Source organism: Seriola lalandi, unplaced genomic scaffold, assembly GCF_002814215.2.
Source record: "Seriola lalandi dorsalis isolate HSWRI2012SDOR001 ecotype SW California unplaced genomic scaffold, Sedor1 jcf7180002054910, whole genome shotgun sequence".
Classification (NCBI taxonomy): Eukaryota; Metazoa; Chordata; class Actinopteri; order Carangiformes; family Carangidae; genus Seriola; species Seriola lalandi.
Window position 1 is genome coordinate 84,811 of NW_019525462.1, and position 18,289 is coordinate 103,099.

The window sequence follows — 18,289 nt, forward strand, 5'->3', positions numbered from 1 at the left end:
ATGAGAAATTGCCCTTACATACATTTCTTCCGTCTCCCACAGAAGTGTTGCCTCTGCTTTTCCCCATGTCTGTAGTCGTTGTCATGGCGATGGCTGTTGTGGTGATGGCCACTGCCATGATGCTCCGTCGGGTCGCCATGACTGTGGTTGTTATTGTGATAATCATGGATGTGCCTTTGCTGTTTTTGCTGGCCCCTGCCGTGATCTTCATTAACTGTCTTGTAGGAGGGGTTTGTCTGTGAATTTGTGGATCTCTTGGTGACAAAATGTCGATGTGATTTGTGAGGAGTTGAATCTGTGGATCGCTTCTGATGCACCCGTGGCTGATGACCTCTTTGCTCCGCCTGGGAGTACCTCTCACTCTTGTAGAGGATGTGTGGCTGGTGACTGGAGGGTGCTGTGAAGTTCTCTCTCTGGGAGAGGCTGTGGGACACAGGTCTCAGGAAGTAGTCCGCATCCTGCGTTCTGATCAAACCTGACTAGAGGCAAAACAGACAGTCCCATTAGTTTTACAACAGTGGCTCTTAAACCTATTTAGCCTTGGCAGATCTCTTCTGTTAATTTGCATGCACTCAAGTCATATGAGACCCAAAATAAACATACATCAATTTTGGGTGAAACATTATACTGTATTTTACAAAATGTTTATTGTTTTTTACATCTACTTGCTGAGCCTTTATTCAAGTAGCCATGTGTGTCAAAAACTGTGAAAAGTGACCTGTAGAGTATATATTGTTGATGTCCAACACCTCAACAGCTGACACAGTCTCTTCCACTGAAAGTAGCCTAAAGGGCTACAGTCATATATCATGAGAGGACAAAACAATAACCATCTCCAGCTATTCGTTTAGCTACCCAATCTGTCTCTGTCAGCAATTAGTCAAGATTTGACTCATGGGTCACTGTGAACCTGACCCCCCTAAACCACTGTGAGGCTCAATTACTGGCCATGTTTCTTCATGTTCAACATCTGCTTTGCAGTTCAGGGTCAGACGTCATCTCAGCAAAATCTAAATAAGGCTCAGTCAGCTAGAAAGAGTTTCAAACAAAAGGGCTGGTGTGAGGATGAAAGGAGGTGGCATCTCTCTCATAAACAATGTATATGCTTGAGGCTCTCGAGGTTTAGACATTCCTCACTTTAATAGCATGTATTAGAAATCTAGCAAACAAAAATAGCTATTAGCCTAATGTGTTATCTGAGCATAATATGCAACAAACTCTTTCTAAAAAAAATTTTCTTAGATGTAATGAATATTTTTTCCACTTTGAAACTGCTGTTATTCAGGGCCATATTTAAGGGCCCACTTTAAAGGGGCTATTTGTATGTTTTCTCTGCAGCTCTGGCTTTTGGCCAGGAGCGGGTGGTGGTGATTGTGGCTTGACAGGAGCTTCAGCCATCGTTGTCTTTATAATACAAGAGGTTATCGGAGCAACGCTACATCTTGAGGACAGATTGGAGGCTGCAGTGAATTGCTATGGGAAGGTAATGAGATGCATGCTAACTCAAGACGTGATAGAGACAAGTTAACAATGGCGTTTCTTTCCACCACAGGAGACACCTCTTGGTGAGTAAAGGAATGAAGTTTGATGCTGAACTTGCAACGTTTCCTCTACATTTGTAGGTAAACAGCTGTTAATGCAAATGTTGGCTGTGGTGCAATTGCAAAACTTACAAATAGCTCCCTTTAAGTACCAATGCCTTATGCTTTCAATTTCAGGGGATAAGTTGTGGGAAAGCCCATTATAAATCTGTAAAGATTCAGCAAAAGATTTCTAAAGTTGACCTTTTTCTCGCTCTCTATCTCAGTCTCAGTCTCTTTGGGAGAGACACACAGACATTTTCAACTTTCATATTCCATATTCAATAAACTTCTATCAACACAGCCGACTCAGACACTTGGAGATTATTTTCTCTTGCTCTCTGCCTCTTTCTTTGTCTCTCCTAGTCTCTCCAAACACGCACCACATCTGTGTTGACAGTCAACTGGCACGTAGTGCTTGGACTGTAACTGCGCTTGGCAGTAATAGCAGTTTCCCTAAAATACGTTTAATTGACTACAGTCTCCTTTTGTTTTTTCACTGTGAGTTGTGAGTGGAGTGTGAGGTCCTTCATCACCGCAGCCTTTTCTGCTGGCTGACAGAAACAGCCTGACACAGTGGCAGTGGTGAGACTGTGGCTGTTGGAAAGACAGAGATTAAACATGCGCAACTAAATGTCTTTATGTGTGCATGTGTAGAGATTTGTGTCTATCTATCTGTTCATTAAACTGGGAGTGTCTCTAGTTGCAAGTTTGCAGAAGCAGACCTCTAGTTTTTGATGTTGCTTTAATGATTTTCAGCACCGATTTCCTCCATTTCATCATCACTTACTAACCCAGGCCTCTACCTCCGCCAGCCTGTTAACCACAGATCAGGAAACTAGAAGAAGAAAGTCCTTGGAAAATACTGTGACTGAATTTGAAAACTGTGAACTCAGTATGGATGAATACAGGCCAATACAGATGTGTCAGCTGTGACCACAATGACTGTACAGTTTACAGCTTTCATCACGTACTGTGGCAAAGAAAGCTATCATGCATTTATGTTGTGTTTGTGCATTATTAGTTCCACAGCAGCTAAACTGGCGTAGTCTCTTGAAGATTGTAATAATATTATTCCTGACACTTTGCAGCAAAAAGAGAACAAAGAGATTTAAAATCCTTGCATGCATCTGTGTGACTCCTGACGTGTTGAGCTGTCACAGCAGTTCATGGTCAAATGTCGGGTATGCTCGTTCAAATCCCACTGTTAAGTTTTATGCCCTTACCACAAGCCACTGTAGAGCAGTTGCTGTTTACAGGTGGTTCTGTGGCAGATAATGATCATTTCCCACCATACAGTAACTGGTGTTTGACAGACAAAAGATAATCACAAACAGTGAAGCAGAAATATATTTGGAGAGATATTTACAGCCGGAAACACACTTTTTGGGCCAGTACTTATTGAGATGATTACAATCTTTTAAGCCCTTTAAAAATGCACACTCCCACAAAAAAACCAATGCATGCTTTATAATGAGGTCCTCAGACAGTGTGCACATTTTGCAACATCAGCAACTTACCAGCACTGTCATTTCTATGCTCTGTGTTAAAATCCCCCAAAAAACCACAAACGTGGTTGTTCTGAGAATCCCAGACAAATGCTGTATCTAATTCTGACTGTGGACGATTGACCTTGATGCAACACAGCAGTTTGCTTTGGGGAATGAGTGGGTGGGGAATCAATTATTGAGAAAAAGACAGAGAGAGAGAAAAGAGAGAGATGCTTGCTAATGCATTACCACCTTCCACTGTGGCCTGCCTGCCAGCGGTCAAGAAATAGCTCTTGCCAGGAACCCTAGCCAGAATCGTTGGTTGCAATCACATGTGACAACTTGTGCGTGATCCTGTCATCTGCATGGCACCCGCCCCAGCACTGTGTAATCACAGACGATTGTCATAATTTGGTTCCAAGTCACGGTGAGGCCTCTGACCTGAACTGCGCTGCTGTCAACCTTCAAAACTTCACGTTAAGAACTTACTCTGTCTGGGTGGGTGGTTTGGGGGTGGGGTCCCGAGCGGGGTGGGAATGGGGTGGGCTGGGGGGCTGATTACTGGGGCATTAGTGTAGAGCTATAGTAAAGCAGCTCTCCAGGGAAATTGGGTGTCATATGATGCTGATTTGGTATATTGATCCTAATAGTATATAAAATAAAAGGAATAAAAGAAAACTTTCTTTTTTTGTTGTTTTTTTTCATGAGGGGTTATTTTTGGTCAGCTCCTAGCTATGGCAGTAGAAGGAGATGGGACAGATAAAGAAGAGAAAATCCATGATGGAAAGAGACAATCATAGGAATTACACCTGTGGCTTGTGAACTTAACTGTTTAGTGAGGAGTTGTTATAGAAACTGTCTTGTTCTGATATATATTAAACTGTGGTCTGGAGTTGACAGGGTAATCTGGCTGACATTTAGTCTTAAAAGGATTTTCAACTGCCAACTCATGTAGTTACAAATTTCCAGACATGGCTTTGCTTTAACAGTTTTTACCTGCATATGACAACACTTCACTATTCACACTATTCAAAGCAGCATGCAGATATGTATGCATCTATACAGCAAAAAAAAAAAAAAATCACAGTAGAATTATGCAGATGTATTTAAAAAATGGCGCAACCCAAGCCAAAGTTTTTTTAACAATTCCACTTGAGGCGTGTCAACAAGCATGAACAGCTATGATTGCATTTCATGGTGACAGTGTTCACTCTCTGACTGCCACTTGTGTCTCTTCCCTGTCACCACCACATGCATGTTATGTTCTATGGTTTCTATATACAGGCTGGTCTGTCTTTTCAGCATTGGTGCTGAGATTTTGGGATTTATGTTGTCATCACATTGGTGCAAATGTGATATATTGGTTCTATTATAATGTATGTCAAAATGTTCTGTGTGACATGTGACACAATTATTCCCAAACAAGGGTCTGGAGATCTCCAGGGGTCATTGATGAGGTTTCATTACCAGTGTCACTGAGTGACTATTATTGACTGTTTAAGCTTATTTTCTACTGCATACTGCCAACTCTCTTTAGGCATGTACTGTATGTAATGAAATCTGAGTACATTGTGATGATTGATTCCATTTTCCCTGCAGTATGACGACTGTCTATAGAACTTCAAATTTGTTTCTAACAACACTTATCTTTTCAAATTTAGTTTCTTTATTGAAGTTGTTAAAGTGAGTCTTTTCTGTAGCTTTTTGTGAGGTCTTCACATGAAAATCTTTTTAAAACCCCTTTCATTGCAAAGGTGAGTTAGAGATGAGCTACTGGTATGGCTTGTGTTTGCAGCGCCATCATAACAAGAACCACATGTGTGCTTCTCGTCAAGATAAATCAATGCCTCTTATTGTGTAATGAACTCTATCTTTATGTTTTTTGAGAATAAGACATTCAGTCAGATGTTGATGTTGTAATATTTAACTTGTGTTGGTAGATTCTGTAGTCTTAAGACAAATTTTGTATGTAGTGTGTATAACAAGCTTTTATTTGTAGACAGAAACTAGACAAGAAATTGTAAAGAAAACCATGTGTAAAAGCAGTGTACTGTATGTACAATGAATTCAAAATGTTTCTGCCTTAAACAAAGCAACATGCATCCTCTTTGTCTTCCTTAGCATACCAGTGAGCAAATCCCACAGATAATCTTTCTATAATGTCTTCAGTCTGTAAACTCTGCACAGCCTCACACAAAACAACATGTGTATGTATGCAAAGCCACTATGTTCGGAGATTAGGTCACACTAGTGCCTTTCCTAAATAGCCAAAGTCATCAGATTACACACTGTGCACTACGAGGTGCAAATAGCAGTCATAAAATGCTGAAACACTACTTGGGAGGGCGCAAACAGCTGGACTCTCTGTAGTCAGACGCATCCAGACAAGCAGCGACAGGAATGAGGTTGGGGGGGGGGGGGCGGGAAAAAATGGTAGGAAAACGGAACTGAGGGGGGAAGCATTCAGCGCATTACAAGGTGCACCTGACTGTGTGCAGTATATGGTTCTCCTTTTCTTTCTGCCAAGCTCTGTTTAACTTGCTCTTCATGATGGGATACAGATTACTATATTTACTTGGGGTTCACATTTATCACTTAGGTTTTTGGTCCGAGCATGTGTTTGAATTCAGTCCAAGCATGTGAGAAGTACAGTGTGTCTCAGAGTTTGTAAAATGATCAGATTTACTTATTAGCCCTGGTAGTTTTATATATTGTTACCAAAAACAAAAAAACAGCAACACATTATTTAATTTGTTTTAAAAATCTGTTTTTTCAATATAGGCAGTAGAACAAATAGATTATAATTTTCCAAACCTTCTTTTGATCGATGACCTTCTCTTTGACAGACCAAAGTGCAGCAATAATTCTGCCTGGTCTTTGGTGCATGCAAACTGCAAACTGGTTCAATGTTGGCTAAATTTCTAGCAGCTGAAGGCAGGGATTCAAACTTTTGGCTCAGTGTTGACAGGGTTATTGGAAAATGGGAATGATACTCTAACAACACACTTCAGCAATAGACACCATTTCTTAATCAATTAGCAATTTCACTTCAAGCTGTACCTTAGTCATGTGTTGGCTGTATCCAGAACACATTACACAAACTGGAGTTTTATCAATTTGGAAACTACAATCTCATTTAATTCCAGTCTCAAAGACACATGTCCATGACTCAGTAGCTAATCTACTTGGTATAACTGAAGACACCATGAGTAATGTTAAAACTAGTAACAATCCTTTAAGATCATTGGATGTATCTTCTGTTGAAAATTGATCATAGCAACCTGCGAAGACCACACTGCATGCTTTTCAAAGCTTCATCACATCAATAGACCATCCCTCATATATTCTTGGAAATCCCAGAGGTGGGACGAGTGTGCAGCATTCTATTATTACTACTACTACGAGCCCCGAGGCAAGAAACACACCCGTCCTTTTACAAGAGGAAAACACATGACCTCCAAGTGATTTGTGGTGGGAGGACATTTAGCTTTTCCCTTTGGTACAAAAGAAAGGTGTGCATTAGAAGTCGGGGTAAAATTAGACAAACCGATAGAGATAGATGTGAAGACCAGAGATAATGATGTATGTTTGGATGAGAAAATGAGCTAGAAACACAGCCAGATATGTGCCCAATTAATGTCTACTAGTTTACAGAGTGATTGATGGCTATGTCATTGTTATAGAGGCAAATTTATAAGACATTAATTGGAATCCACAAAAAAGTTCTAGATGTGGAAAAGGCATTTAAGACGCAATTGTTACTGCATTGGATGCTGTGCCACCATCAACTTTAACCATGTACATCTGTACAGAAGGTTCTGTGAAATGTCATTGATGCAAGCTGGTAACTGTTTCCAGTTTGTAGATTCAGGACGGATTACCCTCCAAGTCCCTGTATTAACAAGCCTAAGGCTCAATCCCATTTCACCCCTTGCCCCCTACCACATTCACATTTAGGCGTAGGGTGTCCCGATTCTTGTTGAGATAAGAGGGGTGAAGTATAAGGGCTAACTGGCCCTTCAAACGAAGATTTTTCAGGCGCACACTTCAAATGGAGTGTTATGAGATATTTTCCAGAATGCCTTGCAAATCACTGGTAAGTTGGCTTCAGAACCGACCCAAGCAACCAAAGAAACTCACAAATGTATTTTCTCAGGTCATAAAGAAAATTACAACAAGCATTGTATTGTCTTAGTTTAATGTTTTTTCAATTAATTATGGTCCTCTTCTTCATAAAAGCCACAAAAGAAATCGCTATAATATGCTGATGTCTTGGTAGCTATCTAGCTAATTGAAAATTAAATCGCTTTTGTCCATGATTTTCATTGAATAAATGGTAATGTAAACGTGATTTACTGTTATGGAGGCAAAGCAGGAATACACTGCTTTTTATGATGTATCACGTTCTTAAAGGGGTGTCTCATTTCGTAGGGGTAGATTTAAACCACTACCCCTTGTAACTGAGTCCCAAGGGGCAAGGGGCAAAGGGTAGAGGAAGGGGTAGGGGGAAAACTGAGGAATGGGATTGGGCCTAACTATCCACAGCCATGCAAGCAGCTCTCAGAGGCTTTACTCTGTTTTTTGAGCTCAGTGCTAACTTCAGCGTGCTAACATGCTGATAATAACAATTCCAACAGGCTGAAGTTAAGGACATATAATGTTTATCATATTCACCATCTTAGTTTAATGTAACATTTTCTGATAAGCAGTAAACAACAAAGTACAGCTGAAATCGATGGTAATGTCTGCAAGTATTTAGTCACACCAAACTGAAATGTTGACCTGATGATTGTGCTAAATGAGAAGTTAAGGGATCATTAAAGTTAGTTATCTTCTTGTGACTATAAAAGTCTGTACTAAACTTTGCGCAAATCCGTCCAGTAGATTTTGACATATTTTAGACCAACCAAATGGCGTCTGTAAGCCACGTTGCTGGCATGGCTAAAAATCCCACAGGATATCACATACAGGGAAAAAAATAATGATTCATGGTATCAGAGTTAAACAATGCCTGCATGTCACTGTACTCACCGCTCAACTCCCTCACCCCCCATAAAAGCCAGACTAAATCGGATTACGCTGCAGCATAAAGTCGACACAGAGGAAGACCTGTTTTATGATCTCCCCCTCCACATGTGTGTAGTCCACTGTGCACAGTCTCAAACCATTTGGCAGGTGAATAGTGCAGTCAGTGGGACTGGCCTGCGGCTTTTATTCCACCAATTCCTTGCCTGTAAGTAAGAGATTTTTATGGTTGAACTCCCTACTGTCATCAAAGTGGGGCTAACCACTATATGGGCTGCCAGAAGAGAGGAGTTGAAAAGGCAACTTATAGACAGGCTTTACAACATCACACTCCTTACAAGGGGGTTTCAGCACTTCAAAATGCCATGGAGGAAACAATGACCCTTATTGCCTTCATCTCTACATCTCTCCCTCTTTCACTCTGATCTCTCTTTGCATCCATCAGCGAGCCTGAGAAGACACTAACATACAGGCCGTGTAAGTCACTCTCAATTCAGATTCAATGTTCAATCTTTTACTAAGGATGACTCCATCTTTACACCAAAAAATGCGAAAGACAAAAAAAAAAAAAGACTCAATAAAGTCATATAATGTTTACAGCAATTACAGTGCAATTACATTATACTTCCATGGTAAACATGGTAGTAAGCTTTAGTTTTGTTTTGCACCAAAAGGACTTGTCCACGGTAGATTCTGCTAATTGTGATGTCTAGGTCAGGTTCAATTCTGAAAACTGCCTTATTGCGTAAAATATCTCAAACAATGAAAGAGCAAACAAAGGAGATGAAATGGTTTCATCATGTTGCAGTTTGCTCAAACTGATACAGATATTGATCTGGGTTCCTCTGGTCAATGTTTACCTGTTGCCTGACCAAAAGCGCAAGGTCTCTTATGAGCTTTCGAATGGCCCAGTAAACTTTGTTACTTTGTTTTCATAGGCATCTATCTGGAGCAAAGGGTATGTGTACATGAGTGCGTGCCACACTGTTAAACACACACACTATTTCAAAAGCGTAGTTGTTTAGGTACTACAGGTGGATGAGTATGTAACATTTAAAGATAAAAATTGAATTATAATTACCCATATGCATTTTCTAATCTATATAAATCATGGTTTTAAGTGAATGTAGGAATGAATGAAAACATTCATCTTGTATTCAGTAGCTGACTTGATATGTGATCATGTTGTAAATGTGATCATATTCCTATATTGATAAAATAAATATGCAGTTCAGAGACTGATAGATGAGAGATTTTGACATTTTTTGAAATATGGTATCTTTAGCTTTTCCCAGGAGTCTAAATACCTTTGTCTGCTGATATAGCTTCAAAGTTTCCCAATTCACATCAGAAAAAAATCCAATTCCCATTGATTCACTGACCCAGTCCATCTTAGTCGGCCTCAGTCGTGAGAACCACGTTTACAGTCTCTGCAACCCTGGACCTTTTGGCTGAATCTTTTATTGGGATCTGGTCTGAAATGCAGACATGCACACACATACACACATGCTCTCTATGTCTCTCTTTCTCTCTCTCTCTATTTCTCTCTCTCACACACACACACACACACACACACACACACGCACGCACGCACAGAGGAAGAAGAAGCATCCCTGGAGATGTGCCATTCTCTGTCTGTTGTTTTAGAGGGCAATTCTCAGACACAGCAGTGGTCCTCCACAATGAAAATATAAACAGCAAAGTCAGGCCTGGAATTTATTACAATTAAAACAGAAAAAAAAAATTCCAAGTTCAAGTGAAATGTGGTCGTAGTGGTTTTTCAAGGAATTTGTTTGGTTAAAACTGTGAAAAGACAGTGAATTTCAATGACCATATTTAATTTTGGCTGTAATGAGGTCCTTCAGATGCAAAGCTTATATGACCACAATCTTGAATGCTCTCAGGACACAATTCCTTCTTTCAAACTGGCAACCTCAAGATTGCATTGATATTTCAGTGCATAAGTAACATTACAGATGTTTCTCTGCCTTCTGCCCAGTTGCCGCCTCCGTCTCCAGTGATTGTTGAGTTCTAAAATAATATGTTTACGTGAGTTCAAGACTGAAGGAACTAGTGTGTATTCATTAAATCCTTTGTTCTCTAGTCCAGACGACTAAGAGGGTCTAGTATAACACTTGAGGTCTTAGGGTGGAGCTGCCTCACTTAAGCTTACTTAATGTCATTCTTACAGTACTGTTTCCTTTATTTTCATGCAGCAAAGGAGGACCACCAAGGCAAGAACTGAAATTAGGCCAACTTTCTCCACCGAACACAAACAAGTCCGAGGGTAACAATTGGAATCCGTCCATTCAGCAATGTTGAAATAACGTCTTTTATCCAGGACAAGTTGGATGTATTACATGAAAAGAGATAGAAAAGAAACCAAACTTGCCCCCAAACACCACCAGAACAATTACAGACTTTCACACACTTCAGGCCAACCTATCACAAACGCAAGCTGTACTGTTATTAATAACTGATCTGAATTTGACACCGATAAATCTGCTCCGTTTTGGATTGGATATCAGCTTGTGTAGCTTTTATTATGTGGTATATCACACTAATATTATATTACATACATTGCCAAGGTTAGCTTGCTATCCAGTTGCCTTCCATTCACATGCTAGCACCCCACCCTTCCTTCAAAGACAATTCTGTTCAATTATGTTTTCCGTATTTTGCAGTTTGCACACGGTCAGTTTGCTATTTATGGTTCCAGCTGTGGATCAGCAAAGATTAATGCTCTTGAGTTGAGAACCTACTACAAAAGGTGCCACTCATGCTTAAGAAATATGAAATAAAGATTTATATTTGTGACATGCACTTCATGTGTAGGCCATGAAAACTGGTCTAACAGTATACTGTATGCTAAATAAGAAGATGAAATACCACCAAAACATTGTTTTGGCATATTTGGCATGTGTGTGTTTTTCGGATTTTCCTGGCTTGTAGACCAAACATTCTGTGGTGTTTGCAGACTTGACTTTTCCATTCATTAGTTATTCATTAGCTGATTTAGGCAAATGTGCAATATACACGGAATGAGAAAGAACTAATGATGCAGGACAGACTGAAGGAAGAAACTTGTGTGCATGACTTGCCAACTTAGCCAGTGGGTTTTTAAGTCAACTGGAGTCAAGTACAAGCCAATGTTATGACCAGACCAGACAGACAATGCACCGACTCAAGTGCAGTGTGAAAGGCAGCCTCACAGTAGCACGCTGAAAGGACTGCTTGATGGCTGTGTATGTGTCAAAGAAAAAGACAGTGTCTTGCAATTAAAAAAATTGTGGTTTTATCTAGATTTACTGGCTGTCTGTAATCTGATTTTCTCCTCCTTTCATCCCTCTTTTCCTTCTCACTCTTTCCTTTAGCTCATTGTCTGATTGGCATCTTATGTCTAATATCTTCTAACCCAAAATTACAGTACATGTAGGCCATTTTTGCTTTTGGTCATTTACTTCTTCCTAGCCCTGCTCTATTTCAGTGTTTTCTAAACTGTGACTTGAAATCCAAAAAGGGTCATGGATGTCTGTCTCTCTCCCTCTCTGGGTTTCAGCATGACAAGAAAACTAATGCTGTGTTTATATTATCAGGGTCCCAGGATGAGCCAAATGTAAGAAATTTGGCTCGCAGGCTCACTATTTATTCTAGGTCAGTAAGTGCAATTACAGTATTCACTTGCTAGATCAATCTAAATGCTGCCAAAACTTAACTAAAATAAAAATGTCCAAGACACATACTTTCAAATTACCTGACCCTGAGGTCGTTTTCACTGATGCAAACACACAAACCAACCCAGCTCCAGCTCATCTACTCCCACCTTCTCATCCAAACCCTCCTGCAACCCGACTCCGTGCACGTTCAGACTCACCATCCCCATGCATGTAGACAGTGCCACCGAGGAGTTGACCCTCGACCTCAGCGACCCCTGGTAAAAGCAGAGGTCGTCCTGGTGGTAGGCCCTCAGGCTCTTGGTGCCGTTCTTTCCCAGGACCTGGATGGTGAAGCCAGGTGCAATCAGGCTCTCTGAGGCCTCCCTCAGCTCCATGTGGAAGTCCTGCCCCAAGCCACTCAGCCGGAAATGGACCATTTCCCTACTGCTATCAGTGTTTGATGAGTCCGTATCTGGGGTCAGGGATCTGCGTCGCCTTCTGCGCTGATGGTGGACAACTTCATGAGAGATGTAAACACCTTGGTGGTTGACCTCATATGGAGATACAATCTCATATTCTGGAGAGAAAGGGGGAGATTATTTTGGTGTTTGCAAAATTTATGACAAGTGAAACAGTGATTTAAATGCAATGGCAAGAGATGGGGAGCAAAAATGAAAGTGGTAGTTTAGCTGGTGAAAAGCATCCAGTTTAATGACAAAAAATCCTATGTCGGCTATGGGAGCTTCATGGGATCAAAGATTGGAGGATATTGCTGATAGAAATCTATGGTGCTAGAAGTAATAGACTATATTTTGTAGATGCAACTTGGCAAAAACAAAACACATCGTCCTTGTTGTCATTGTGGTCAGTCCGTACTAATTTGATATGTTAACATCATTTACTGGGTAGGATGGAGCGGGAGATCGACAGGCGGATTGGGGCGGCGTCAGCAGTGATGCGGACGCTGAATCGGTCCGTTGTGGGGAAGAGGGAGCTAAGCCGGAAGGCGAAGCTCTCAATTTTCCGGTCGATCTACGTTCCGATCCTCACCTATGGTCATGAGCTTTGGGTAATGACCGAAAGAACGAAATCGCGAGTACAAGCGGCCGAAATGAGTTTCCTCCGCAGGGTGGCCTCGCTCAGCCTTAGAGATAGGGTGAGGAGCTCGGTCATCCGGGAGGGACTCGGAGTAGAGCCGCTGCTCCTCCATGTCGAGAGGAGCCAGTTGAGGTGGTTCGGGCATCTGGTGAGGATGCCTCCTGGACGCCTCCCTGGGGAGGTGTTTCGGGCATGTCCCACCGGGAGGAGGCCTCGAGGTCGACCAAGGACACGCTGGAGGGATTATATCTCTCGGCTGGCCTTGGAACGCCTCGGGATTCTCCCGGAGGAACTGGTGGAAGTGGCTGGGGAGAGGGCCGTCTGGACCTCTCTGTTGAGGCTGCTGCCCCCGCGACCCGGATCCGGATAAGCGGGAGACGACGAGACGAAACACCATTTACTTTTATATACTGCATGCTGTGTCAGCTGCTACCTTGGCTGCATCACGGACTGAAGAAAACCTTTTCCGTTCCTTTATGAATTCTCCTTGACCTGCCTTATATACTTTTGCTGGAAGGGTCAAGAAAGAGTTACAAGAAAAGGAAGGGTTCTAGACAATTCCAGCACAGGCCCTTCAGTGGAGAGTGAATCGTGTTTGACCTAGTGTTTTACTACGGTTTTTACTACAAGCTCAGGCTGGATAACTGCAGGTCATAAAGAGAGCTGGTGGCAGGTCACAGGCCCGCTCTCTTATACCAGTTAAATGTCTAATAGTGCTGTGACCACAGAAACTAACCTGCTTTCCTCCAAAGGTCAAATCAAAAGAGTAGCTGACTGACTCCTTGAGCTGCACCAAAATTGGTTTTCCAGAGGATATCATGACAGTAGACACCGCTGATGTTCATCCTTTGAGTAAGAATGAGCTGACCTATTAAAGGAGGGCATCCTGTGTCAGGAATGAGGCATGTAATTGTTTCTAAGGCTGGGGGTTACATTGCAGGGTTTCTGGAGAAAATGCCTCTTGCAAACACACATAAATATATAAAATACAACAAAATGTGAGAATTGTTTCTCCTCTAACTGATGCTGGGAGAAACATTGTTTTCCATTTACGTTTGTTACTGTAGCGGGTCTTATTAGTAATAGAAAGTGTTGGATACTCTAAGCCATTACACGAGCAATGATGCTCTTGATACAGTTTGGGTCTATGAGTAACCAGCAAGCACCATTGATTTTGTTACAGTGTTGTAATGGCCATTGCAAATGTGCTCTGTCCTGCCATGGGAAAATGATACACGGTCATTTTATCAGCTAAAAGTGCACAGAAATAACAGCAACCTTGGACCTACAGTCAACAAGGGCCAGAGTCAGTTACCGTACAGTATGACCTGCTTTAGTAAGTCTGAATAATGAGTAAATATAGCACAGAGACAGACATGTTTTGGCAGTCAGTGGGAGAAACACGCAGGGTGACAGACAGTGTGTCATCACTGGCAGTGTGAATGCCTGAGGTTTGAACCTGGCTATTTGGTGCATTTTAGATAGGCTGACTTAAAGCTCCTACACACAATATGACATATACTTATTAGTGGATGCATTTATTTAAAGCACCTTGCAGTGCCATGGCTGCATATGTTTTAGCATGGGTGGTCATAGTGGGAAGCAAACCTCCAATCCTTGTAATGTTACAACTGTGATCTACCCAGAGAGCTGCAGGACTGCAAAGAGCAAACACTTCAGGTGCCTCAGGTCTCAAGCCTCTTTCTGCACAGACACCAAAGCACTTAGGCTAAACCAGAAAACGGTCTTCTCTTTATGTTGCTTTGTCCACAACCTCCAACACACACACACACACACGTATGCACGCACACACACACACACACACGCACACACACACACACACACACACACACACATTTACACTTACTCAACTGTGTTTGTACCGCCCTAACTCAAAAACCAGCTGCAGTGACCCATATCTGACAGTATACAAACAAAGAGTCTGCAGGGACAGAATGCACACACACACACACACACACACATACACACACACACACACACACACACACACACACACACACACACACACAAGATCCTGCAGTAGTTAGTTTGTTGGTTTTGTAGCTCCTGAGTGCCATTAGTGCTGATAGGCACTCTGACCATTGGATACCTTGGCTTAAACTTAACAAGAGATTGAACACGTGAACTCTTACCTCACCCACTCTAACTATCTTTATGAACGTTAAACACATTAACAGTTGTCAGAGCGCTGTCTGTGAAATGATCTGAAACTGAAGTGAGGGCTTCCCATCACTTCTGCTCCAGATCATCTCCACATGTGCCCAGTGAAAGAAGTTTTGACATTTGTTTATTTGTTTGTGTCCCCGCTTTTCATGGTAACTGAAAAAAAAAAAAAAAAAAGATCTGAAGGAGAATGCACAGCCAAAGTAGTTGCTGACTCAGCACACCACATGGGGTTAGATCCACAAAACAAAGAACAGATGAAAGTCTCGCACTTCCTGCTTGCATTAATTACTGAACTGACGAAGCAGCCGTAGCAGGCATCAGTGCATCATATTTTATGACTGACTCCACAGTGCCTTGTAACAACCTAAGTGTATACATATGAGGGAGTCGCTTTCACTGTGTTATGGGTAGGTTTCTTCTAACTGCTTATTACCATATCACTCAAAAGTTCGTTTCACAGAAACAAGTGAAATGATCTATTACAAATTTTAACTACTCCTTATTTTGCCGTGGACCCCAGCTTGAGCTCCACTGGAGCCGCAGACTCTGATGGCTCCGTGTCAGGGTGCAGGTCGCCCCCCAGCGGTGAAGAGAGGCAGCACGTAGCGCAGGTGAGCGCTGTTTGATGCTGCTGGCTGTTAGAGGGATGCAGTGGATGGTTTTACTTTTAATCTAATTGCACCGTACGGTAAACCGGATCATAGTGCACACTTCCCGACGGTGAAAACTTTAAGTCGCAGAAACACTGCTGAAATCTGTGAGACTTTTTTTCCCCCCAACACTCAACATACCTGTGTGTGGAGGTAAATTGAGAAATCGGAGTAAATCCGATGCTTCCCGATGAGATTCTGCATTGTCAGCCCCAGTACCCGAAAGCAGGCTCTGCAAGAAAAGAAATGTAAATGAGACTGCGCAGCCTATTCTGCAAATTATCACGGAAAATGATCCTAACTCGGCACTTAGTCCAATGAAGTGTTGACAACTTTATGAGCTCTGCATGCATGTGCGTACAGGCGCAGCGGAGGCAATACAACTGACTTACTTTGCCCAGTGTGAAGAAACAAAAGAGATGGAAAAAGAGCAACGTGCAGTTTTTCCAATCTGCACAAATCCGTAAGAAAGTCATGTCTGTGGATCACCTTTACCCCCCAAAAACTGAAGCCTATAGGTAGAACACTTCCCAACAGTCCAACGGTCCCAATAAGCGCTTCAATAAACCAGTCCAGAAGCAGCAGCAGCAGTTCTGCGGGACTTGTGATGAATGAGGCATCAACGACTTTCAGATGCAGGCTTCTTCAGTTGTGCCACTTTGGTCTCCATTCATTTCCCAGCGCAGTATCCCAAGGCGCCAAATCGCATGAACTCAACTTCTCTCTCCCGGCAAGTCATTTTCCTTTATTTCACTCAGACAGTGCGACCAGTAGGTCTCTCTCTCTCTCTCTCTCTCTCTCTCTCTCTCTCTCTCTCCCCCCCACACACACACACACACTCTCTCTCTTTCATACACGCTCACTCTACCGCTCCCTCTCTCTCTCTACCCAGTGACCCCCGCGGACCATTTTGACTCCCAGTGAAATCATGTGATTGTCTTAAATAGGCTGCGTCTCGGCTTGGCAATAGCGGTCTATGAAAGTCGCACTGAGTCTGAATCTGTTTCTCCCGGGAGCACTGAACACAAGGGTGCTGACGACTGTCTCTCTCTCTCTCTCTCTCTCTCTCTCTCTCTCTCTCTCTCTCTAGTGTCTGTGTGTGTGTGTGTGTGTGTGTGTGTGTGTGTGTGCGTTTTCAGGGGTGGGTGAGGGGGGCTGTAGGTAGCCCACAGCCTATAGCCAATCACATTTGACACCTGTGCTGAGGGACAGGTTTTGTATCCATCTGTTGACTTTGCAGGAGATATGTGTGTGTGTGTGTGTGTGTGTGTGTGTGAGAGAGAGAGAGAGAGGAACAGAGTCAGTGTGTGATGAAAAGAAGAAAACAGGTTGCATGTCCTGTTTGCTTGCAGGATAATTAGGCAACAAATTACATCTCTTTACATGCTCTGTAATGTTGCGTTTGTTCCACATCAGTGCGTTTGAAAATGATGATGCATTTTCAGAGTATGTATACATACAGGAATGAAAATGTTTATTTGAATTCAGTAGTCTGGATCTTGTAACCCAAACGTGATCTGCAGATTACACCCTGCAGCAGGTAATCAGTAATTTGTGATGGATTACAGTCTGAAATTTGACCCTGTTTAATCCCATCTCTCCCGTATTCCGCAGCTGCACTGATAGGCAGCGTGCCAACATTTCTTAACTCCCCACAATCATTCATGGAAGTGCTTAAGAGTGTGGGAGCCAAAGGATTGGGAGCGCTTGTTTCATATTCTGGAGCATTTCATCCTCCCCAAAAGAAAACCAGATGAGATTTCTGCTGTGTGGCAGGAGAAATAAATGTGTGACGGTTTACGGTGTGATCTTTTTGGCACTATGTCAGAATATCTGTATGAGAGAGTATATTGAAATGAAGAAAGTGCAATGTATTTTTTGCATACTTGTCTTTCATTTGTAGATTTGGAGCATGAAGATGACATCTATGCTGATTGAATGAAAACGTATTTTTGTTGTTTGTTGTACTAGCCAGCACAGTAGATTGTCATGCAGTTCAGAAAGTGTAAAGAAAACTCCAGTGTCATGTTTCAGCATTTCAGAGAGAGTGATGAGAGACACCCTCTGTGACAAATTACACTGAGCAATTGATGCTAGAGGAACAGAGGCTGGACCTAAAAGTGGGACAGGACTTCAGCTCTCTGTGACACTCTATCCCGAGGGTTTGTTTCTCTCTGGAGTGCAAAGCATTTCATGCATCTGCCAAATGGTCTGTGTCATGTTAGATTAGCGACAGTGTCACACATGAAAGATTTATTTGTTTCGAATGACAGGAAGGGAATAAATGAGACAATACAGTGATAACAAAACCAAATGACCAACTTTCCCCTTAGTGCCACTCCCCACAGATAAGAAATTTGATTTGCAAATCATAAATGTTTGAACATTGTCAACCTGAGGGTGATATGCCCTTAGCTTGTAAAACTGATACATATACAAAACTTACTTCCAGATTTCTGCCCAAGTTTGCCAATTCTGGATTTAATCAGTGAGAAAATGCCATCATGAGGAGAATTCTTACCATATGTTCTGAGGCTCAGGTAATCTTTATAGTGTCAGCTGCTGCTGAAGTTAAATCACCCCTCCTCCTTTAGCCCCCCCCC

General features: G+C 42.1%; 1 protein-coding gene across 1 annotated transcript in view; it reads right to left on the reverse strand.

Annotated features, from left to right (window-relative positions):
• Positions 1 to 16,497, reverse strand: part of adamts16 (ADAM metallopeptidase with thrombospondin type 1 motif, 16) — a 55,879-nt gene extending 39,382 nt beyond the window's left edge. Inside the window, exons 1-4 of the mRNA XM_023430720.2 lie at positions 16,079 to 16,497; positions 15,828 to 15,918; positions 11,970 to 12,328; positions 23 to 479 (exon numbers count right to left, since the gene is read on the reverse strand). Of these exons, the coding sequence (XP_023286488.1) occupies positions 23 to 479; positions 11,970 to 12,328; positions 15,828 to 15,918; positions 16,079 to 16,162 (991 nt within the window). The 5' untranslated portion in view covers positions 16,163 to 16,497. The remainder of the gene's footprint in view (positions 1 to 22; positions 480 to 11,969; positions 12,329 to 15,827; positions 15,919 to 16,078) is intronic.
• Between the last annotated feature and the right edge of the window lie 1,792 nt (positions 16,498 to 18,289).